Raw genomic sequence first — 24550 nt, forward strand, 5'->3', positions numbered from 1 at the left:
CGGCATGGTGCATTGCCCCTGGGGTCATGAAATGAACCCCTCGGTCAGAAGATTCTTCAAGAAAAATGATGGCAAGCTTAAGGCATTCACGGTAGGTAATCATCTCGAAGCTGCACTGACATGAGATGAGATTTTGCAAAGGCAAGGAGCTGTGCTTTCTTTGAGGAGACTGCATTAGCCACAAATTCATCTGTATCGGCTGCTTGAAAATTGTTCTTATCAATATATTCCCACTGCTTTTGAAACCTTTGGAAAAGTAAAACTGACGGACCATAAGAAGCCCCAAATGTCTTCTCAAAGGGACTACCAATGACCAATTCAAAAACATGGTGTCGACAAGCAAGAAATAGCAAACCCCTATCCAACTTCTGTTCCAGGAGAACACATGCACCAGCACGATTCCCAGTGGTGGATGCAGTGGTATCAAAGCATAGACCCTGGACACGGTCACAGATACCCCAGTCATTAAGACAAGACAATACAGCTGAAGCTTGTGCTCCTGTTCCTGACCCATCTTTGGGACACCAAGGAGCTGAATCTCTCCTCCACCAGAAACAAGAACTGGGAGGGAATCAACATACTCGTTTGTTGTTAGATCTTTCATTAACTTTCCATCCCAGTGGACAATAAGTGTCTCATCTCCCTTGAACTCTTTCTGTAAATGATGTACCACCTGTGCAGTGTGCACGATGTTCGATGATTTGACGTGTGGTTGCTATTAAACTTTGCAACATTATTCATTATTAGGGGTACATTCCTGTTATCACCCCACCAACCACCCATTACTCCTCTACCTCAATAAATCTTCTTTGATTGCTCTAACGTTTTTTTTACATAAATGCCCCTTAACCCTATGTAGGTAGGGGGTTCGAGCCAGAGGCTCCGAGCCGGAGTAGTCACACAGCAAATGTGGTGGGACGATAACAGGAAAGTACCTAAATAAGTTCATAGTTTTAAAAATCATTCTTTGCAAAGAATTTTGTGCATATTAATTGTATTGTCAATATGCATACTAATTGTATTGTCACAATTTACTTTGTACGATATATACAAATACATGTCCATCCATGACATTATAGTATAAAAATTCAAAGTTCCAGGTTGACCTCTAAATATCAATGGATCTGTCTCAAATTTAACAGACATTGTTTTTAGGTCAAATGGCACAAACGTAGGGGGTGAGAGCATAAATTATCCAACTTTTTTTTTTTAAGGTAATAATAATAATAATAATGTTAGTTTTTATATAGCGCTGTATCCAACGCAGAATGCGTTGCTCCACAGCGCTTTACAAAGCAGACAGTGTCAATGCAGCCGTATAGAGGCGCAACTGAGTACATTATTACCCGAATCCACTCCATTGCTCAGTGCCAAGCAAGAATTAGATTTAGTACCATTTTTAAAAAGTCTTTGGTATGACCCGACAAGGTATCGAACCCATGCCTACAGATTCAGAAGCGGGCGCACTAACCACTAAGCCGGTTTGTAAGTTAAGGTACACCCTAATATCGCTGTAGCCTATACTCACAAGACATCGGCTAATGTACATCTACCTCACTGAAACAACACCTTTCTAGTTTGCATGGGCAATTGGGCATGGAAGGGAAAACACAAAAACCACTTTCCGAAATGATCCCTAAAAATTCTCTAAATAACAGAAGCAGTTGCTGGATATAAAAAAATCACAGAATTGGTTTTCTCCGAAAAACGCCGTCTCCGAATGGGCCTTTTTGAATCATATTCACCAAGTTGGATTCTCCAAAATGTGCCATTCCGGTTATTAACAAGGCATCTTATACTGAGAAGTGATGACATAGGTATTTTTGTTAGCATGATATTTGTAGTCAGGATAAACAATGACAAGTATTCATCATGGCTTAAGGCTTATGTTTAGCAAAGTTTTAGATTATATTGTGTAACAGATTTTATAAGATCATATTTAAAAAAAACCTTCAGTCTATTTTCACCCTCAGTGAGATCTTCAGAAGGTTCTTATTCAAAATTATTTTAGTGTGAGTAAGATTTCATACAGGTGGTTCTTACTTTTTTGATAAAGCACATTTAAAAAAACTGTTTTTGCAATGCAGACATACGGATGAAGCTAACTTTACTGATACCTAAATAAAATAAAGCCTGTAGATGTTAATATGTTTGAGCTTGTTTGCTTGAAGATTTATCAAGTACCAAGTATTGGTGTTGAAAAAAATTGTGAGTGCTATTTTACCACTTTTATTTTAACGTTTACTCATTGCAGATATTTTGTATTACTGTAAGTTCAGGTACTGTATAACAGAGACACCTACAGTCCAACATGGCATAAATGTGACATCTCAAAAGATTTCGACACTAAATCACCCCAGAGTGAAATCAATTAAGGTACCGTAGCCGTTTCTCATGCAGTGAAAACAAGACAGGTTAAACAAAGGTACGTATACAAAGCCATTTCCAAATTTAATTTCAAAAACTTAATCTAAGGGGGATTCCATGTCAAATTTTTTATTGAAATTTAGCATACCGGTAGTCCGGTACTTGTAGATGTCAAAGAAATATGAAGAATGAAAAAAAAATTGAAAACTTTTAACTATTAGTGGAGTTATGGTCATTAGAAAAATGGCCATTTTTGCTTGTTCCGTTTCAGTGATTTTGCCCAATTTCTTGTCATATTTCAAATTTCTTAACCTGTGATCATACAATATGGTTAAAAATTGCAAGACAGACATTTGAAGACCCAAGGAATCCAAAAATATAGAATAAAAAGTCACCAGAGAAATGCTTGATATGATTATAAAGGTTTAAATTTGCTACATGCATTTTTCAGAGGCCAAACTTTAAGGGTCTATAAAAAAAATTGGTATAAAATTTAAGAGCTGAAATTCACATGTTTTATGGTTATACTATACTCTTTCATGTCAAATACAAAAAAAATGAATTAATTTTGATTACTATCATAAAAGCTAAATTTTCTGATTTGCAAATTTTGTACTTTTTTACATTCATTGCTTGTTCAAGATTTATTGAACATATTTCCACCTTGTCTATGACATCACAATTTACATATCGTTTGTCATGACAATTGTTATGTCGCTGATGAATGAATTTCATACTGGTAATGCACTAAGATTGAGTGTTGTAGGCTGTTTTTTTTTTCGCTGAGACTTTTCGGTCATTTGTCCGAAATGATTTGAAAAAATTCGGTAATTTTTTATTTATTTCGGTCATTTTTTCTAATGAAAATATTTCCTTTAAAGGAGCTGATAACAACCAAAATTTGCACTTTCTGACTAGCTACAACATTAAGTTTCGCTGAGAACGTTGTGGTGTTTTATCTGAGAAAAGTTAGAACAGACAAACGTTTCTTCAACGTTTATCAGCAAATTGACTACATATTTTTTCGAACATTTTGACTGAATTAATTATATTTTTTTCAGACATTTTGCTAAAAAATTGGTCAATGACCAAAAAAAAAACTCAGGGTGTAGGCCATGCAGCATGCACCATAGTAATGGTAACTTGTAGAGTTAATTACTTTTTTAACTGTGATTTCAATTTTAGGTTGTCCCATTAGTAATGTATTATTCCTAACATGTTCAACCAGGAATTATAGTTTTCCCACCGTTCAAAGCCCATCTATCTGCTTGAAGCAGAGAAATGTCAATCAAGCCAAATTTGGAAGGTTTTCTATGTTTGGCCAATGGGGCACAACACTTTTTATGCTGCAAATGATATTTAACAGATAAGCCATATGTTGATGCTTGCAGATATTTTTAATCTCATCTTTTGCCAACGAAGTTCTGTGACAAATTAATTCAACATCTGTTTCTGCAAGTCAACCTATGTCAACAAACCCACTTGTCATATTTCCACCTTGTACATTGAAGCTCTTCTGCTTAACTAGCAAAGTGAATTTTATGGCACGTTTCTTCCAGTTTTTTTTTTTTTTTTCAATGTCGCATTGCTGTGATGAATCCATAACAATTGTGTTATTGTAAAATTAATGAAGTACTAATAGAACAACCTAAAATTGAAATCACAAGTAAAAAAGTAATTGACATTACTATAGTGCATGCCCTACAACACTAAACCTTAGTGCATTACCAGTATTCATTTCATTCATCAGCTACATAACAATTGTCATTACAAACAATATATAAATTGTGATGTCATGAACAAGCAATATGTAAATTGTGATGTTGTAGACAATAATCTTGAACAATGAGTGTGAAAAAGTACAAAATTTGCAAATCAGAAAATTCAGCTTTTATCATAGTAATAATCACAATTAATTCATATTTTTATCTGACATGAAAGAGTATTGGTATAAGCATAAAACATGTGAATTTCAGTTCTTAAGTTTTGTACCAATCTTTTTTATAGACCCTTAAAGTTTGGCCTCTGAAAAAATGCATGTAGCAAATTAAAACCTACAGCTACCGGAAAATGACTTCGGACCTTTGTACCAAAATTTACGCCAGGTTGGTAGCTGTGCGTTTTAGCTCAGATCATACCACTAACAATAAGGATTGTGACTAACAATGCAATATGACAAATTATTAAGAAAGGTTGATAGTTTTTATAAAAAAATTTCATTGTTTACAAAATGCTTGTTTTTCTTCAAAATTAAGAAAGGTCCGAAGTAATTTTGCGGTAGCTGTATATAATCACATCAAGCAGTTCTCTGTCAACTTTTTAATCTACATTTTTGGATTCCTTGGGTCTTAAAATGTCTGTCTAGCAATCTTCAGCCACTTTGTATGATCACAGGTTAAGAAACTAGACCATAACTCTACTAATATTTAAAAAAATTAAAAAAAACTTTGCATTCTTTATATTTCTTTGACATCTACATTCTACAAGTATGCCAAATTTCAATAAAATCTACGACATATGGTGTAACCCATTTGCTCATTTGGCATGGAATGACTCCTAAGTAAGCTTATTAACCAGGCAAGATGTGACGAGTTGTTGTTTGCACTTTATAACTGATCATAATTGTGATTTACCTTGATAATTTGGGATAAAGGTGCAAATGGCTAAGGGTAGGCTATATGCAAAACAGCAAATACAATACAGCCTTCTAGGAAACAATACAGACATACTTCATGTAAACACCTGAAACATGCTTCATATTTATTACTGTTGTTGGACAGGTAGACAGAACATAATGTTTTTGCAAAAGAGTGAGATAGTTTCCATGCTGTATATAATTAATGGAGTGAACATGTTTTGTTGACACTGTCTTTGGGACAAGCAATGGCTAGAATAAAGTGGAAAATATAAATGAGTAGATATTTTAAAGAAAGACGATGGGCAGAAAGTATCTATCGTATATTCTTCCATAAATTGGACTGGAGTATGCTATCTTTCACACTGTGAAAGATAGTACAGTACATGTTCAACTTGGAGCAGCAACATCTAGTGAAAGAGTGACTAAAAAGAGTCTTCAAGACCATGAACACCAGCACCTAAACTATTGTTGAAGTTGCAAAAATGAGTTTTGTGATGGATTAAAGTTAAACAATCAATTGACTGTGGACCACAGCCTGTTGTGTTGCATTGTGCTTTCTGGCATAAACTAGTTGTTGCTATGAATTTTTTTAGTTTGTTGTTGAAACGTATTCTGCAATTCTATTCTATAATGGTATTATTGCACTGTGTAATGTTCTTTGCCTGGAAATATCAATATCAATTTTACAAAGCTAAACTTTTTTGGCTGCAATGTGAGATTTCAGCTTAATATTGCCAATCGATTGTTGTTTAGTTGTTGCTGACTGTTTGTACAGCATTTCATGTTTCTTTCAAGGTAGACATGCTGAAATGTGCAAGTTTAGAGAAGTGTTATTTGCTAACTGATGTGTGAAACTATTTAACCTTTGTTGATTTGCTTAAATAGGATTTTAGCTATAGTTTTACACTAATTCATTTTCATTGCTTTGTAATAGGCTAAAACACGTTTTTTGTAAATTTTGGGAAAAGTGCTGCACATAGGCATGTAGTCCAGTCGTTGAAGGGTTTTACCTTGACTTAATTGGTGTAAAGCTGAAATTTTGCACATTGGTTCTGTTCATTGTGTACAATGACCAAAAAAAAATCCCCGTGAAAAATTTTTGGTGAAAAAAAGTTATCCGCTATTTTCGAAATTCCGCCATTTTTTTCAAAATGGCGGATGTACAAATACTGAAATATGCAATTTTTATGAAATTATTGTTAGTGTTGGTGCTCATTTAAAAGTAAATTTCATACTGCAATTATTTCACATTGACAAAGTTTTGGTCCACCGTGATTGCCGGAGGAAGTTTACGGATACACGGAAAAGGGTTCAGGGAAAATGCCTGCAAAGAAATTATGATCTGTGACAAGGAAATTCAAGCTTCTGAAGCCTCCAGTATACTGCGTCAAAAGGGTGCTGATGGGATTAATGCTGTCAGTACTAATAGAGGGGACAACACTGTTGCGACAGCTGGTCGATAAGTAGGCCTACACATAGACTGTCGTAGGCCTAAACGTTACACCAACCCAATCGATATACAGCTTAAGAAGCACAGAGAGGAAAGTGGATCCTGCGTCACGAGGAAACGAAGTGTTCGAATTCTTGATGGCAATTTCGGCAGTAAGACTCATTGTTTGTTTTGTGGGACTCGAGTTCTCACGGACAGACCTGGCTTTAGTTTTGTTAAAACAGATGTTTTTGCAAGGACTATATTAGAGTGTTGTGAGAGACGTTCTGACGATTGGTCATTCGCCACGAAAGGTCGTATTGAATATTACGGTAGCGATTTGCATGCTGCACCGTTTATACCATCATTCTTGTAGTGTTAATTTTATATATGGATTTAACGTAACCTTGTAATGCGGCAGAGTATTGAGGCAAAACGTCGAAAATCTGGGCGACCGAAGGATGAGGAACAGGACCAGGCGTCTCTAAAGATGTATTCACATCTTGAACAGAATGATGAAGAACAGTTAACGATATCAGACCTCAGATCTAAAATGAAGGAGTTTTTAGCAAATGATGATTGCCTTCCTTATGAATCAAAATATCTGAAGACCCAATCGATGAATCTATTTATATAACTGAAGGTCAGGGCCTTCATGACATTGTCACTATGAGAGAGAAGACATCCGAATTTCTCCGATCTCATTACCTAAAAACAAGGCATGAGGATCTTCTTCTTCTTGCTTATGAGGCAGCAATTCAGGCAACATATTCCAATTGTTGTAACCAGAGTAATGTCGTCATATCAGGGTCTATGAGATCCACATGTTCTGCAGATCGAAACACTGGACAGTGATTTATGATGTGCTGTGCTGTTTAACAGTCACCACAAACACAGGCTGGTGCAGTAGCGTAGCCAGGAATTTTGAAAGGGGGGGTTTTGACCACCCAGCGGCGGGGGGTCTGGGGGGCCTCCCCCAGAAAATTTTGAAAAATTGCTTTGAATTTGGTGCATTCTGAGAGCATTTTCAACAAAAATGTGGGTACGAATATTCCTGTAAAATGGTGCTGTCCGGTAGCATAGCAAAAGGATAAGATCAAGTTTTCTTCGGCATTTTTCGGAAATAAAGCTTAGTCTCTGTGTTTTCTTGTTGCTAATTCCTGGCTGAGATGTTTGGTATTGGCAAAACTCGCTCTTTTAATGCAATTTTGTTTAAAATTAGGCAATTTTTTTTTAGACTGAAAGCATTATTCTCAATATCGTGACGTCATACGTGTGCCAAAGGGGGGTTGTAACCCCCAAAACCCCCCCCTTGGCTACGCCACTGGGCTGGTGAGTCACACTATCCCCAGGTAAACATATTGTGCTTGAAGCGACCAACACCAGTACGGAGGCGATTCAGAGTCACCCATTCTTTTCTTGGCAGGTCTGAGCCAGGTGGTACCGTAGTGTCTGGTGTGACTTGGAACTGGTTGGGCCGTGAGATGGTTTCCCAGCGGTCTCTTCATGACTTCATCAGGTCAAAGTAACCTTCATGAAGCGCCACAATGTGCATGAGGATGATGAAGAGTCACAAAAGAGAGAAATAGTTATAACTGCGGCAAGGCTCATCAAAAATGATGTTCCATCTGTTAATGATCACTGTCCAAGCACAGACGCACTCAATAATAATAGTAGGCCTAATCGTGTTTTATGTGCGCCCATTGCGATACATAACATACAGTAACACTGCGATCGCAGATGCGATACAACAGACGACAGGAAGCAGCGAAGTGACATATTGTCTTCGAGTCAGCTGCTCTCCTTATTTTGGCTTGCCATTAAGTGTTTTTGCCGAGACACAGTCGCGTGCTCTGGAGCGGTTTCGAACCCACGTCCTTTCGAACGTCGTGCAGACGTTCTCACCACTCGGCTACGCAACCGACACTCAATCTCGGTCCTGCTCTAATGTAGGGGAGATGTGTCACCAACAGGTCATTTTTCACATATTTGTTATTTTCTCTCCATACAAAGGTCATGCATCCTCCTTTTTTGGCATAACAGTAGGTTACATACCCTGGTATATTCAGCCAAAAAAGTTTTTTAATTTTCCAACTACTAACTGCCGAAAAATAACTTTTAAATGATAATAAAAAGTGCCCCGTTGGTCAAACCCCTATACGACCAACGGGCCACTGCTATTCGACCAACGGGTCACTTCTACTTGGCAAAAAGCTGATGCACTGGTGCTTATTTTGGACTATTTAATACACGAACAACATACAAACAACACAACAACATAAGCAACAAGCACTAGAAACATGCTTTTATTATGAAATTTCATTTCATATTTTCATATTCAATTCAATTTGATAATATGAGATTCAAGGGTTTTTGGTGTTTATTTTACTCTTTTTAAATCTTATATTTTTCTAAAGTTGCAGAAAACTGTAAGATAGGCTATGAGACAGGTGTTTTGCAGATGCCACGGGTGTTGGTGCAGTAGTTTTCTCACTATCCATTGATTCATTCTTTAACATAACGAGCCAACGTTGTTCGTGATATATCATATTTTTTCACCGAGTTTCGAACAGAAATATTTTGTTTCAAAACATCTTCGACAGCTTTGTTGAGATTTTCAGAAGTAAACAACCCTGTTTTATTGCTAGTTGTTTTAATTTCTGACATGTTTAGTCTGACTACATAAAGAAAGACGTTGTTGAACAATTAGCTAGTGACCCACTGGTCAAACAGGTGGGTGGTCCGTTGGTCAGATACATGATAGTTCTTGGATTTTATGACCTAGTTTAATGATGGATAAAATTTAAACATTTAACTCATTGCAATTTCATTAATCAATGAATAAGCAATCAGCAAACAGAAAATAGTCTTGAAAAAATAAACCGATGGGTGAAAAAAATTGCAGAAAAAAAATGTTCAAAATTTACTTTCTACCTTGTAAAACATACTTTCCTTCATAACAATATGAAAAAAAATCACAGGTCCCCGCAAGGAAGATTTCCAAACCCAAAAAGGTTAATCTTGATACCACAATAACATTTTTCGTGCTTTCAACTTTTATTTTAAGAAATAGAAGGGTGGTCCGTTGGTCGTACCCTGTCCGTTGGTGGAACATCTCCCCTACTTGCCTGAAACTTTGCGAACACTGTTGGGTTCTTTATTTGTAAGAAAAGACACAAAGCAAAAGGTTGCAAGCATTGGCCAAGTTGTCGTTCTCACCACTCGACCGACCAGATCGTCAGACCACGAGCGGTGATTGCACCATTGCAAATTGGTCTTGCTGTTCAAGGACATCATTTGTACAGGTCGAGATTTCTTGTTGATACTTTACAGTTTACACAATACGGGATATTGTTCTTCTTACGCAGAAGTCCTGAGGTTTGAAAAGAATGCAGCTGATTGTGTACAATGTGTAGCGTCAGAATCCATTGTTCTAGAGAACATAGACCTACTCGAAAGTACAATGTTATTTGCAGCTGACAATGATCATAATATTATCACCCTGGATGGGAAGGGGACTTTCCACGAGATGAGAATGATTGCTGCCTTGACACCGGCTCAGAAAGCGAACCGTATGATTCTAAGGCACAACATATCACAACTCAACATCACAGAGAAGACTAGGATTGAAATCATGCAACTCCGCTTTGCCAATGAAGCGCAGAAGACATCACTGGCTGGTTATGTACCTTTTTCTCAAGATCAAACCCTGAGGAATATTGTGAATGGTGTTGTGGCCGAGGATAACGTTAATGTACATGAACAAAAAAAATGACCGACCTATTCGATCAGTAAAACACTTCGGGGTAGCCTAAAGGCTGCGAAGTGATCAATGCCCGCAGGAAATGCTGATGTTCCGATTGTGAAGGCTACTGTTCTTAGTGCAGTGTCACACTCGACAACGTTGATTGGAGAAGACACAGATCTGTTGGTCCTGCTTCTTCATTATGCGCAACAAGTGAACAGAGATCTATATTTCCGTTCCGACAAGGAAAATGCTGACAAAGTGTATCATATAAACGAACTGAAAATGGTGATGGGTGAAGAATTATGTTCCCAGTGACTTTTTCTACATGCCTACTCCTACACTGGATGTGACACAACATCAAGAATCTTTGGTGTGGGTAAGAAAATCTGTCTTTCACAAGCTGGTAAAGGTGATGCTATTATGAAAGACTGTGCCAATTACCTCCTTCTTCCAAAGCAGACAGCAGCATCCATTGTGAACAAAGATTGTCAAGCGATGGCTGTGATTTTTGGGGGCATGCGGACAGATTCCCACTCGTCATTGCACTACAGAGTAGGCCACTAAGAAAAAAAGTAGTCTCCTCCCAATCATTTGTGACACCAGAACGCCTACCACCTACTGAGTCATCAACAAAATTTCACTGTCTAAGGGTTTACTACCAAATAATGGTCTGGCTAGGACTGGAGAGTGACATGGAAACTTGCGGGTGGGGTTGGAAACTGGAAGGCAGTCAGTTTGTGACAACAGAGTCGGACATGAATGCGGACCCAGATTCCCTCTTATAGATTATCCACTGCAACTGCACAACTGCCTATAGCACTGCCAGGTGTAGGCAGAACAATCTACCCTGTACCTCAGCATGTGGACAGTGCAACTTGATGCCTGTGACAATACGTACAATCAGTCATTACTGGATGAAGATGATGACAAGGACTTATTAAACAACTGAATGTAAATAACTTAATAAGTGGTCTGCGATTCTTGTACTGTCAGTCTTTCACTATTGGTTTTGTTTCATATAAGTCTTTTCATTAAACTAATTAGTTAATTTCATTTTGAATTGTTTTAATGAATTCCTTACCACCTTAAACCTAGGGATAGACGCCAGAATTAGAGCTCTAGCATGAATATTAAGTGAATTATTGTCATTATACTGTTTTGGCGGCCATATTGAAAATGACAACGTTCCGGTGCTCTGATTCTCCTAGATTTGTAATATATTATTCTTGATGATAAATACTAGAAAAAACCGTTGGAAAACCCTTTGTAGGAGTTTTTTGGGGTCAAACCATATATTGACCTGATTATAAGTGAACAAATTTATCGTTTTTGAAACTATTATACATTAGCTAACTGCTCTTGGCTGATGCTGAGCTTCGTTGGAGTCTGCCTCGCTTTCTGACCTAGTCTTATTCTGAAACGATCCCTGTTCCATATCTAGAAAGCTAAAACCTCAATTGCTAAGGTAACAGGGATCAGTTGTCAGTAGATGTTACAGAAAATATATTTCGCACTTATTCAGTGCATCGTCAGTTCTGATAAAGGGCAGTTAAAACCTACAAGTAATGTTTTAAACAACATTACAGTGACGCAATAATGCCAAAACATGAGCGTAAAAAATTGAAAAAGCAAAAGCGTAAATATTGAAAAAAATTTTTTCAATATTTACGCTTTTGCTTTTTCAATTTTTTACGCTCATGTTTTGGCATTATTGCGTCACTGTAATGTTGTTTAAAACATTACTTGTAGGTTTTAACTGCCCTTTATCAGAACTGACGATGCACTGAATAAGTGCGAAATATATTTTCTGTAACATCTACTGACAACTGATCCCTGTTACCTTAGCAATTGAGGTTTTAGCTTATTATACATTAGCGTAGGCTATTATATAATATTTTGTTAGTATCACTTCGTTTAAAGTCAAATATAGTTGTTATTGCGTACCTACTTGCTAATTAATTGTGACAATGATAATATCATATTTTAAAGAAGCCATAGTATGACAATACTTCGGAAAAATATTCAAATTTTGTTTATCCGCCAATTTAAGAAAAAAATGGCGGATTTTCAAAAAAGGCGGATAACATTTTTTCACCAAAAGATTTTCACGGGGATTTTTTTTTGGTCAATGTGCATAATCAACAGAAACAATGTGCAAAGTTTCAGCTTTACACCAATTAACTCAAGGTTCGGCCCTTTTTTTCGCTTCAACGACTGGACTAATGTATTGACAGCAGATAGGAACCTGGGTGTTCTGCATCTTTTGAAAAAAAATTTTTGGTTCTACCTCCAGTGGTTCCGGAGTTATAGCTGTTTCGTCAATTTTGGGCCCGTCGTCATGGAAACAAGCATTGAGGAGGCGTAAGACCAATTTTTTTTCAAAAAATAGATATGGCATTTTGATTAGGTACCTAAGCCACAACTTTTGGGAAACTTGCTAAGTAATCTGACAAAGTTACCAAAATTTGATACAGCCTATTTCACAGTACATGACATCTGGACAAGCCCACCTGGGAGAAACCGCGAGACCATGTGGGCGAAGGCCCATGTGGGTGACGGCCAAGGTGGGTGGTAGCGAAAGTTCTCCAACAATTTGAGGTCTTGGAAGAAATGCATTTGCTATGATACTTTTGCACGCCAACGCAAATTCAGCATCTGAGTGGTACCTCTGCATTGATCCAGGGACAGCAATCAGGTGTTTCAGCATGTTGTTTGTTTATGTGATAGAAACACCAAAATAGCCGTGCCCTTGGACGAAAGGTGGTGACCTCTACAATTTTTGTAGTTGCTTTGCAACTCCTTTACAGCAAATTTTGCAACTCGTCATTACTAATTAATATGACCTGAATACTCCGTATTTAAGCGTGTTATTTTTAGCTCCGTACCTGCTGTGTAGTTTTGCTACAAAAACAGAGGTAATGTAGAAAAACGCCGCTCACACTCACTGTTTGTTTTGAAATCACAAAGATTTTTTTGAAGTCTTTTTTGCTGTATTATATATATAGTAAAATAATTAATTTGCAATGTTAAGTCCCTCATTTGTTAGCGCTCCTGTCACTTGTAGATTGTCAGACTTGACGTTCCTCTTAAGCGTCACGATAAACCGTGATGCTGCAAAGCACCTAGATAAATTATATACAGTAGGCCACCACCGTTTCAAACTGCTAAACTTTCGCTACAGTCGCCGACATGGCCTCACCCAAGAGGGTTTCGCCCAGATGCCGTGTACCAATCTTTCAGGTTGCATTCTGATTGTTGGTTTGCCATTCATGTAGGCATTGTTGGGTCAATTACTACAAAGTTTGATAAAGCAGAGTTGATTGTTTGGCATACTTTTATTAAAAGCAGAGAAAACTAATACTTTTTAAAAAGTACACCCACTAACTTACCACAAGCCAACACAAAAAAATTTGTTGCAACACACAGAACATAATTTGTATGAAAGTTTGTGTTTTTTCCTTATTTGCCCAATTTTAAGGTATAAAGAATATTCCAAAGTGTTAAAAAGTTGCTGCCATGTGTCGATAAAGCACATTTCACACACACACTGCAGGAAATAAACCGAAACAAAGACAACTAGGACAAAACAATACTAAAGCGTGATGATTGAATATTTTAAATGATAGGGAAATACAATTTCTTCTCTTGTATACTTAGAACCTATTTTGGTTGTGACAACTTTGGTTGTATCAAATTTTGGTTGTGAAATCTTAACTGCAATAAACGTTAGTTTCAACTTACATCAAGTGGATTAAGAGTAAAGTGGAGTAACGTCATGAACATAAGAACCAGAAGGACTCGACCACTCAGCTGCATGTAAGACTTTGATGTATTTCGATCTAGTGTTGGGACACCGGCAAAAAGGGACTTTGCTTCAGATTTACTTTCAGCTAAAAGCAGTAACACTGCACCAACAAGAGCCATGTTTCTGAAACAAAAAAAGATGAAACCAAATTTCGATGTTTAATATTACATTATTCACAAATGATTGCTTACAGTACCGTAGTCATTTAAATACTTTTTGCTGAAAAACCATTCCTATTTCCTAATTTTAAATCTAACAACATAAACTGATATTAACGATTTTCAAAGCAAGTTTACACTATGGTAAGTGGAAGTCTAATATTCTTTGCTGAGGATGTTTTGTGGTAATCTTTGTACGGTACCATAGAAGTTTTGAATTCATAAAGCAGTACTTTTTGGTACGTAGTACTACGTACCGTACTGAATATTTTAGAAACGAGGTTAGAATCATCACTGGAAGCAATTAGAAGATCTTGGTATTGGTTAGCTATTTTATCCGAACATAAATGCTTCTAGTGGAGTGTGTTTAGTGGGTGGCCGACAGCAACAGACATGTTTTTTTTTTGCATGTAAATAGATAAATCTACCATGCCGGTGGGATGGCGCAACGGATACGGCGTTGGCTTTCCAATTATGCAAACCTGGTTTGACTGCTGGCTTCAGCTGGTTGTTGAAAAACACCGCTCACCTCTACCCAGGGTGTAATAAATTAGATAGGCATAGGTGCTGAAGTAAAGGCGGCCGAGAGAAAGGAGCTGGCCACTCTACTCTTCTTAGTGCCAAAGGCTTAGTATAATGAGAACCTTATCTTCTCATTCCCCAAAGCTCAGTATCTGAGTATGGGACCTTTACCTTTAGATAAATCTATAGTCTATACATGCATCGTCGTCAGGTTAGCCTCTGGAGCCGAGGGTCTATCCCCAGATTCACGATGTTTCCGTACTAAGCTGGAACGCTACTAGAGAGCAGCCAGTTTTTGATTTCATTATCAAAACTGCAGACCTTCCACTCCATTGGGTGGCTTGAAGATGGTACAATCAAATGATGATGTGGTCTGCGGTATGCTTCTCAGCACCACATTCACAAGTAGATAGAAGCCATTTCTCATTGGTGCATGGTTATGCGGAAACGCCCCTGACGCTCATACAGAGACGGTTGAGACGCACCCACGCCTGTCTTTGTAGTGTCAGGCCAATGGGATGGGTGCAGGCATCGAGGAAGAACGAATGGGGTCTGGTGGAGTGGTGGTGCTTGACCTTCATTGAGAGTTCCATTTATGGTCCGCCCAGTTGGCCACAGATATGTTTTGTCTATCAGCTTTGTTGATTAGAAGTTACGCGACTAGCACAAGTGGGTGTCTTGATTTCATTCAATGGGGGTGCTCTCTTACTAGGGAGCAGAGATCTTGGAATGGAGTAGATGGTTGGGCTACAATGCCCATTGACCGAGAGAAAGTGGCTTCTTCACGACGAAGCTCAGTGGTATTGATCCAAGCAAGAATGGAAAGATTGCCAAGGCTTGAGCAGCGGAGCACTGAGTTTCACCAAATGGTGGTGAGCGATCTGTTTCGGGCATATGTGAGCGATCTGTTTCAGGCAGAGATTCTGCTTCCACATGAGTTGTCGGTGGTGAGGGTGAAGCTTCAACTCTTAACAAGTTCTGTGATTATAATATGTTGGTCTGAAAGCAGGCGAAGCAGCTTGCAAATGAGGCCGCAATGCCATAAGCAGAGCTGTAAGATCTAAGACAGCGCTTGCTTTCTTTTTTGCCTCAAAGCAATCCTCGATGTCTTCAGTCAAAACTGTGACCTGCTTCTATAAATCCTTCTAGTGGAGTTTGTTTAATGGATGGCTAACAGCACCAGACTGATAACACAATTAAATGTTGCTTTTTTGCAGGTAAGTAGATAAATCTAAATGTGAAAAAGTCAAAGACGAGTTGAGTACGGTACATGTATTTCTCAGTCGGAAAATTCATTTCAGAGGACCTGGTTCAATGAATCCGATTATGAGAAATCCCAGTTCTGAGAAAGCCTTTTTCGGAGAATTAAAATTCCACAGCGGCATTTGCTTATTTAAAGGAAGTAGTTTACATTAGAGGTGAACCAAGTAAAGTGTTAGCGAAAAAGTCCAACTAAAGAAAAAAAGGTTATCAAATGATGTTTCATGAATAGCAATAGAGGTTAATTAAATAAACTTTCAGCCAAAAAAGCAGTGGTTAAATAGTAAGTAAATAAGTAAAGTATCAGCAAAAAAGTCTCAGCAAGAAAAATAAATAAACAGCTATCAAACGTTAAATGGCCTTTAGGCAGGCTTCCAAAAATGTTAGGCCGGCTTCCACAAACCAACATTTCTCCATGGTGTTCAAAATGTTTTTTTTTCACTCGCATTTGCAATAATTTTCACAAACAAGGCAAAGTATGAACATCGCTGTCGACCTATAAAAACTAAAAGATTAGCTCTACACCTAGGTGGGACCAAATATGTTTCATGTCCTTGTTTAGTGTTTACGTTGTTCTTCAAACAACAAAAACACGATATCAATTTACAGGTTTTTATAAACACAATTTTATAACAAATTTTTGTTGTGGCTGCCGGGCGCGAGAATTTGGCAGCCGGGAAACAGCTCTGGTAGACCATGCTTGGTCTCTGGAAAATTAAACGAGCTTAAAGGCCTGCTAGAGTAGCCTAGTTAGGCCTACATCGAATCTGATTTGATATATTTCAGCCATAGGAAATGAAGCAAACGCAAAATAAAGTAAATGTTGTGATTGTAACAACAGATTTTAGTTTGTCGGAATGCAGAAGAAACGATGTTGTGAAAATAAAATACAGTGATATAACCAATAGGCTGGCCCCTTTTTGGGTGATTTTGGAAATTAATTAGGCCTGGGTGTTAAATTTTTGCTTTGACCCAAAAAAATGAGATTCCCAAAATTTTTTTGAAGTTGAACCATGTTTAGACCCTGCCCCGGGCCCCAGTCCGTCTCGCCAGTTGACAAATTTTAAAACAGCCGTAACTTTTACAATATTCGTGTTAACCAGGTCATGTAAGTACTCATTTTCATTGGTTTTTCATGGAGAACAAGTATGTACAGGTTTTTGATAGGTTTGGCTTAATTTTGGAAGTTTCGTTTTTTAGTGTACAAGTAATACGTTGGGATATCGGTGCAGGTATTGCATACTACAGTCTACATGTTGTGCTACTTCCAGTTTGTCCTTGAATAGTACAGGTTTATCACATGCTTGTATTTCACAATCACTTTTTTTTTGTGAGGTAGGTGTGTGGTACAAGTAGCACCTTTGAACCCTGGGCAGTCGCCATGGATTGTTACACATGGGTCTCGGGGAACACTGGTCTTGATCACACACCAAACTAACAAGTGGGTCCACGTCCCACCTCATGGGCAACAACCTCGACTGGTTGGCTAAAACTTGTTAGAAATCCTGCTGCCTTGCAGGAAATACTTTTTAAGTAAAGGCTAGGCCCACCGCCAATAACTGTGGTTAGCGTCAGGAAGGGCATCCGGCTGGAAAATCTATGCTCCAAAATATTTTAAATGCAGCAAAAGCTAAAAATGGCCCCTAGTCCCCAGCAGCCCTTAGATGGGCAAGGGGTGCGAAGAATCTCTGGGTTCCAAGAAAACAAAAAAACGTTGAAAAAAGATTATGGTGTTAGAATCAGATGCTGGAATGTGGGAAGTTTGTGTGGTAAAGGAACTGAAATATGTGAAGAACTAAGAAAAAGAAGGGTGGATATATGTTGCCTAGAGAAAGTAAGATGGAGGGGACAGTCAGCGCGGTTTTTAGGTGCCAATGGGAGGAGATATAAGTTATGGTGGTCAGGAAATAACACAGGAATCGGTGGTGTTGGTTTCTTGGTGAAAGAGGAATTATGTGAGAAAGTAATAGAAGTTAAAAGAAGGAGTGACAGAGTGATGACAATGGTATTTGCTTTTGAAGAGGAGGTAGTGAGGCTAATATGTGCATATGTAGAGATGTACCGATATATCGGTATCGGCATCGGTATCGGCGATATCGGCCATTTTTTGAGTATCGGTATCGGCATCGGTATCGGCAAAATTTGGCCGATACTGTGGCCGATACTAAACATGTAAAAAAAAGGCGTTTGCTGCGGATTTTCTGCAGAAGCAAAGATATTATAAATATAGATTTTTTTAAAGTAGTAACTAACGTCACATTGAAGTAGAAAAATAACAACCTGTTCAAATTTTTGATCCCACACACTCCCATGACTTCATGCGCGCAGCCGCGCACCTTTTGGCATTGTTTGCTTACAGTGATTCTTTCACTCAAACAAAACGTTTTGTTTCAGCAGTTTTGCGTTGTTCGATTCTTACGTTGTGAAGGAGACTCAATTTCTCCAATATTTATCATTCGTGTTTCTTTTTTACTCTCAGCAGAGGATAAAACCAGGCCAAGACTACCCAGGTGGCGGAATGTGTAGTTTTGCATCGTTTTTGCGTTGCTGGAAGTTTGAGGGACCCGTGTGGCTTGGTTGTTTTTGGTGGGCTGGTTCTGTCAGTTTGTGATTTGGTTTCCACTTTTCGTTGTGGTGGACTCATCAGGCTTGGAACAAAGTCGTGGCGGAGTGGGTGGGCTCGAGGTGGGGGCTGTGGGACTGCGAATCCTCGCTGAACTAATCAATAAGTGGTCTTATGGCGACCTCATTGTGGGGGGGGAGTGTCCTTCCCTGCTGTCGGCACGGGGCTGGGCGCTTACTGGTGCGGCGGGCTGTTGCGATTCGCTGGCCATAACGGTGTAGCTTCCACGCTAGCCATTTAGACCATCCAATCAACTATATGTTTCTCGGCTGCCGTTTTGTAGTAAGAATTGACATCGACAAGAATTGAAATGGCTAGTGTGGAAGCTGCATCGTTGTGGTTGGCAGGTCGCGGCAGCTCGCTGTGCTGGTGAGTGCTCAGCCTTGTGCTGGTGGCCGGGGGGGACGCTCCTTTCTTTGCAATGAGGTTGTCAACTTGGGCGCAACGGGACCATTTTGATTGGTTTGGTGAGGATTCGTGGTCCCATTGCTTTCTTTTTGGGCCTACTTATCCTGCCGTGACATTGTTTGAGCTTGGTGAGTTTGTTGCGGCTAAAGGTGGAAGTTGAATCGCCGACTGATGGAGCCGGCTTGCTGGGGGCAGCCGAGTTACACGGGTTTTTTGAGCGTTTGGCGGGTGGGAGCGATGCAGAATTGTGCATTTTTGCTATCTGGGTAGTCTTGGCCTGGCAAAAGCTTTTCAACCAAACGACAAGCGTCCTTAGGTTACACATTACTTGTCGAATAGTTTTTGTACGACTACACAAGTCACTTGTTTACATTTTACATCTTATTATCAATTATGATAGCCTATTTGGAGAGTTTGCGCAAACACTTTTTTTCAGAAACCCCAATTATGATGTACGGTAATGTTTCTTCCCTTATACCCCAATTACGGTGGCCTTTCATTACTAAAACCTACTATTATGACACAACAATGTGATTGAGATTGGATTCTTGAATCTTTAATAAATTATGCCAATTGAAAGCTTTTTTTAATAGTTTTATGCAAATAAGGTAAAACTTAGCATTTGATATATAATAATTCCTTGCAAATACCAAAATTGCTTCTTTTTGTAACACCAAAGTATCGGCCAAAATATCGGTATCAGTATCGGTATCGGCCTAAAAAAGTGATATCGGTATCGGGATCGGTATCGGCCAAAATATTGGTATCGGTACATCTCTATGCATATGCACCTCAAAGTGGTAGGGATTACTTAGAAAAGGAAAGTTTTTATGATGTTTTGGCAGAGGAATGGGATTTACGGAGTTCAAAAGAGTTGGTGTTTGGATTAGGAGATTTTAATGGACATGTTGGAAAACAAGCAAATGGGTTCGAGGGCATTCATGGAGGGTATGGTTTTGGGGAGAGAAACATGGAAGGAAGAATGCTACTTGAATTTTGTGATGAAAGGAAACTTTGTATTGCCAACACATGGTTTAAAAAGAAAGAGAAAAGGAAGGTGACTTACAGCTCACAGCTCAGGAGGACATGAGTCGGAAATTGATTTTATTGTGGTTGGGCAGGAACAGAGAAAGTACTTGAAGAATGTGAAAGTAATTCCGTGGGAGTTGCAGCATAGACTAGTGGGTCTGCTACTATTCGGCGAGTCCGATTCGACTAGTCCGATTCGACTAGTCCGATTCGGCGAGTTCCCTATTCGGCGAGAGCCCTTTTCGGCGAGTTCCCTATTCGGCGAGTTTTTGAAATTTTTGAAAGGAAATTATCGGGTACCGTAGCCTAATTATAAGTGCAGTTTTTACATCGTTTTAACGTCGCTAAACGTTGAAATCGTGCAGAAAGGAATAAAAAGAAAATGTTTGAACTATTAAATTAAAATTCATCGTGTCAGTTCAGTTGTTTTTATTTCTGACCATCATTTGAAAAACAATACACGTCAACATAGCAAAGGTAGAAGCGACAAAACGCGAACGTTAAAACGTGCTTGAATTCGTCATGTCAGTTCAGTTGTTTTTCTTTCTGATCATGATATCAAAAACAATACGTCAACATAGCAAAGGTGTAGAAAAAGGTAGAAGCGACAAAACGCGAACGTTAAAACGTGCTTGTGACCGAAGTAAGTTATTGAGTTGAAAGAAATTTGGCACGGTCGCAACACTTTCAGAAAAATTTAAAATATGAAGGAAAAATAAAACAAAGAAAATGTTACAAAAAAAAAATAAAATAGATCATGTTTATGTCTATAAGTTAGTACTTTTGAATAGTTAAAATGATTAGTTTGGACCAACAAATGTGTGGCCTACAGCTTCGATTGAAAGGAAATTATCGGGTACCGTAGCCTAGTTATCCCGACCAGCAAAAAATTGTTCCAAGAACACAGTTCATTTTTACATTGTAGTAACAGAATGAAAAGGCTAAACAAATGTGTGGCCTATTGTGTTTACGTCGCTAAACGTTGAAATCGTGTAGAAAAGGGTGCTTTTGCTGACTAGGATACTTTGAAACTGAGAAACATTCACAGAAGCCCTACGATTTGTTCCAAGAACCCATTTAGCATAACATTTCATTTGTACATTGATTCAACGTCTGAATACATTATCTTAAAAATGCAACGTATCGTAGGGCTTCTGTGAATGTTTCTCAGTTTCAACGTATCCTAGTCAGCAAAAGCACCCTTTTCTACACGATTTCAACGTTTAGCGACGTTAAAACGATAGGCCACACATTTGGTTAGCCTTTTCATTCTGTTACTACAATGTAAAAATGAACTGTTAGGCTAACTGGGTTCTTGGAACAAATTTTTGCTGGTCGGTATAACTAGGCTACGGTAGCCTACCCGATAATTTCCTTTCGATCTAAGCTGTAGGAGTGTAGGTCACACATTTGTTGATCCAAACTAATCATTTTAACCATAGGCGCCTAAGCCGTGGGGGCCAGGCCCCCACGCATATTTCCGCGTGGGAGCAACTTTTTATGCGGCATTGATTCATAAAACAATAGATGAACTAGCGATCGGCAGCAGGAAAACATTTTTAAATACAAACCGCAACAGCTTCGCAGTAAATAATCACTAGAACGAGTAGCGATGCTACAATCCCACCCCAGACAAAAAAAATCTGTCATTTTTACGTTGATTTAACGTCTGCAGACGTTGAATCAATGTAAAAATGACTGATTTTGCTGCCTGTGACATAGCAAAAATCTACCATTTTGCGTCGATTCAATGTCATCAGATGTTGAATGCACCCAAAAACAACATAATTTGCTACGTTGACGCAGCGTCCGTTTAACTTAATGCGCTTGCAAACAGCCTCCTGTCGGTTTCGAAAGTCGAAACCTCTGCAGAGAATTGTTGCGGCAGTGAATCGGTTGCTGTGAAAATGAACTTGAAGTCTCGGCCCGAGTTACCACTAACCACCAACGTAACAAGGGCTGGTACAAACCGCACTGCCCACAGTCGCACAAGCGGCATAGTCAACACAACAACGGACTCGCGCAAACTGCATGGCGCACACACGTCCGTTGCCATAGAAACCCGATCAAAGGCCGGGAATATGCGCATTTTTTGTTTCATCTGCAACACGAAAACGGGCGTATTACAGCGAATTGAAACTTGAAAGCTGGTCAGCCATAAGTTGCGATATTGTAGTGAAAAGGGAGCAATGTCAAGTCGAAAACTTAATCAAACGTCTCTCTGTAACTATTTTTCAAGGGCTGTTTACGGATGTCAGCAACTTTTAAATTTATTAAAGGTGACGTGCTGTTGAATTGATGTAAACATAAATGATTTTGCTTTCAACAGGTATATTTTCAAGCATATGATCAAGTTAGTATTTTCATTCCATTTACAGTATACCTTTTAGTAAACCTTTTCGTCTCTTGTTTCATGCTAATAAATCTAGTTCGTTGCTAAACTTTATGTTGCGCTTAGCTTAAAGAGTCGCAGTCCATCAACCGCTAGCCAACGCAGACGCATAGCATGTGTTTTGGTCGAGCTTTGTTTAAAATAATTAACGGTACCGGTAGGTCGAACGTAGCGATAACTCCGAGTGTGGCAATAAAAGCAATCCTAGTGTGACGACATAATTACGTCATCCATCTGCGTGACATTTCGCTGAATTTACATTGCTGCTGATGAAACACGCTTTCCCCCCACGGCCAAAAAAATAGTTAGGCGCCTATGATTTTGACTATTCAAAAGTACTAACTTATAGACATAAACATTATTTTTTTTTGTAACATTTTTTTTGTTTTATTTTTCCTTCATATCTTAAGTTTTTTTAAAGGTGATGCAACCTTGCCAAATTTCTTTCAACTCAGTAACTTACTTCGGTCACAAGCACGTTTTAACGTTCGCGTTTTGTCGCTTCTACCTTTTTCTACACCTTTGCTATGTTGACGTGAATTGTCGCTTCTACCTTTGCTATGTTGACGTGTATTGTTTTTCATATGATGATCAGAAATAAAAACAACTGAACTGACATGACGAATTTTAATTTAATTAATAGTTCAAACATTTTCTTTTTATTCCTTTCTGCACGATTTCAACGTTTAGCGACGTTAAAACGATGTAAAAACGGCAATTGCAATTAGGCTACGGTACCCGATAATTTCCTTTTAAAAATTTCAAAAACTCGCCGAATAGGGCACTCGCCGAAAAGGGCTCTCGCCGAATAGGGAACTCGCCGAATCGGACTAGTCGAATCGGACTCGCCGAATCGGACTCGCCGAAACGGGCCATTCCGTAGACTAGTAGTAGGAGACTTAAATATGAAAAAAGTGAAGAAAATTGTGAAGAAAAAACGAGTTTTTGTGAGAAATGTGTGGAAACTGGAGGAAAAAGAAACGAGAATTAAGTTTGTGAAAAGAGCAAAAGATCTGGTAAACATGAGTGCGCAGGACTTGTGGGCTTCATTTCAGAAAGGTGTCCTAGCAGCATGTGATGAAGTATGTGGGAAAAAGAAAGTGAGGAGGGATCGTGGAGACACATGGTGGTGGGATGAAGAGGTGAAGCATGCGATTTCACAGAAAAGAGATGCATACAAACAGTGGCGCAAAAATGGGTCAGAAGAGAATAAAAAGAAGTATAAGAGTATGAAGAAGAAGGCAAAGAGGGTTGTTGCAAGAGCTATGAAGAATGGTGCTGAGGAGGAACTTAATAAAATGGGGGAAACAACAAGTGAAGGATGAATTTAAAAAAATCGGACTGAAGGAGGAAGATGCAAGGGACAGGGTGAAATGGAGAAAAAGGGTTAAAACAATTGCTGCGCGGAAACAATCGGCCACCCCCACTAGTGGGGAACAAACCGACGATGGACTATGATGATGATGATGATTTTTTAATGAAATTTTACTGTGTATTCTCAAGCACTAAGATGTAGCAAGAAGTACAACAACAAGGTTTGTAACTTGGGTGGTGCATGAAGACCACAGACTATTGCAACCATGCAATTTTCACTGCAATGGAGGACCAACAAACGGTACACAATAACAACTATACACTGAATGGCACTTGAAAATACACATTACATTATAGTAACCATACAGTTGGGTTGCATGTAAAAGCACACATCATGACAACCATAATCTGGTATCAATGAACCCTTGTTATTCTCGCAATGCAGCCTTTCTGGTTACACGGTAGTGTGGACCATTCCACTTCTTGCTTCTGCCAGAAAGCTTGCATAGTGCTTCTCCATTCTCCAACTTGGCGGCCTTTGCCCGTGATGCGGCTTGTTGACTCTGTAGTTAGCTTAACTGCTCGCTCAACTGACTGTGTATGATTAGGGTAATTGAACTGAACTGGGAAGTTAATACACTGCTTGATGTCACAGTTTTGCAGGAGTGGCGGCTCATGTATTTGCTGGTATCCTTTGTTTTTGTCAGGTATGTTGGTGCAGCTCTTCCATCACATGCCATTATTATCATTTTGGTATAACATGAGGCATCACAATTTAATTTCGGAAGGTAGAATTCTTGAAGTTTACCTTGTGATTTGGTTCGTCGGATTTTTAGAATGATCTTCACAGCTTCTGA

At 38.8% G+C, this 24550-nt stretch overlaps 1 protein-coding gene across 2 annotated transcripts in view; it reads right to left on the minus strand.

Annotated features, from left to right (window-relative positions):
- LOC145774844 (surfeit locus protein 4-like) overlaps positions 1–24550 on the minus strand; it is a 96996-nt gene that overhangs the window by 37076 nt on the left and 35370 nt on the right. For both annotated transcript variants that reach the window (XM_082586171.1, XM_082586170.1), the window contains exon 5: positions 13924–14110. In XM_082586171.1, coding sequence (XP_082442297.1) covers positions 13924–14110 — 187 coding nt within the window. The remainder of the gene's footprint in view (positions 1–13923; positions 14111–24550) is intronic.

Source organism: Aplidium turbinatum, chromosome 7, assembly GCF_918807975.1.
Source record: "Aplidium turbinatum chromosome 7, kaAplTurb1.1, whole genome shotgun sequence".
NCBI classification, from domain to species: domain Eukaryota; kingdom Metazoa; phylum Chordata; class Ascidiacea; order Aplousobranchia; family Polyclinidae; genus Aplidium; species Aplidium turbinatum.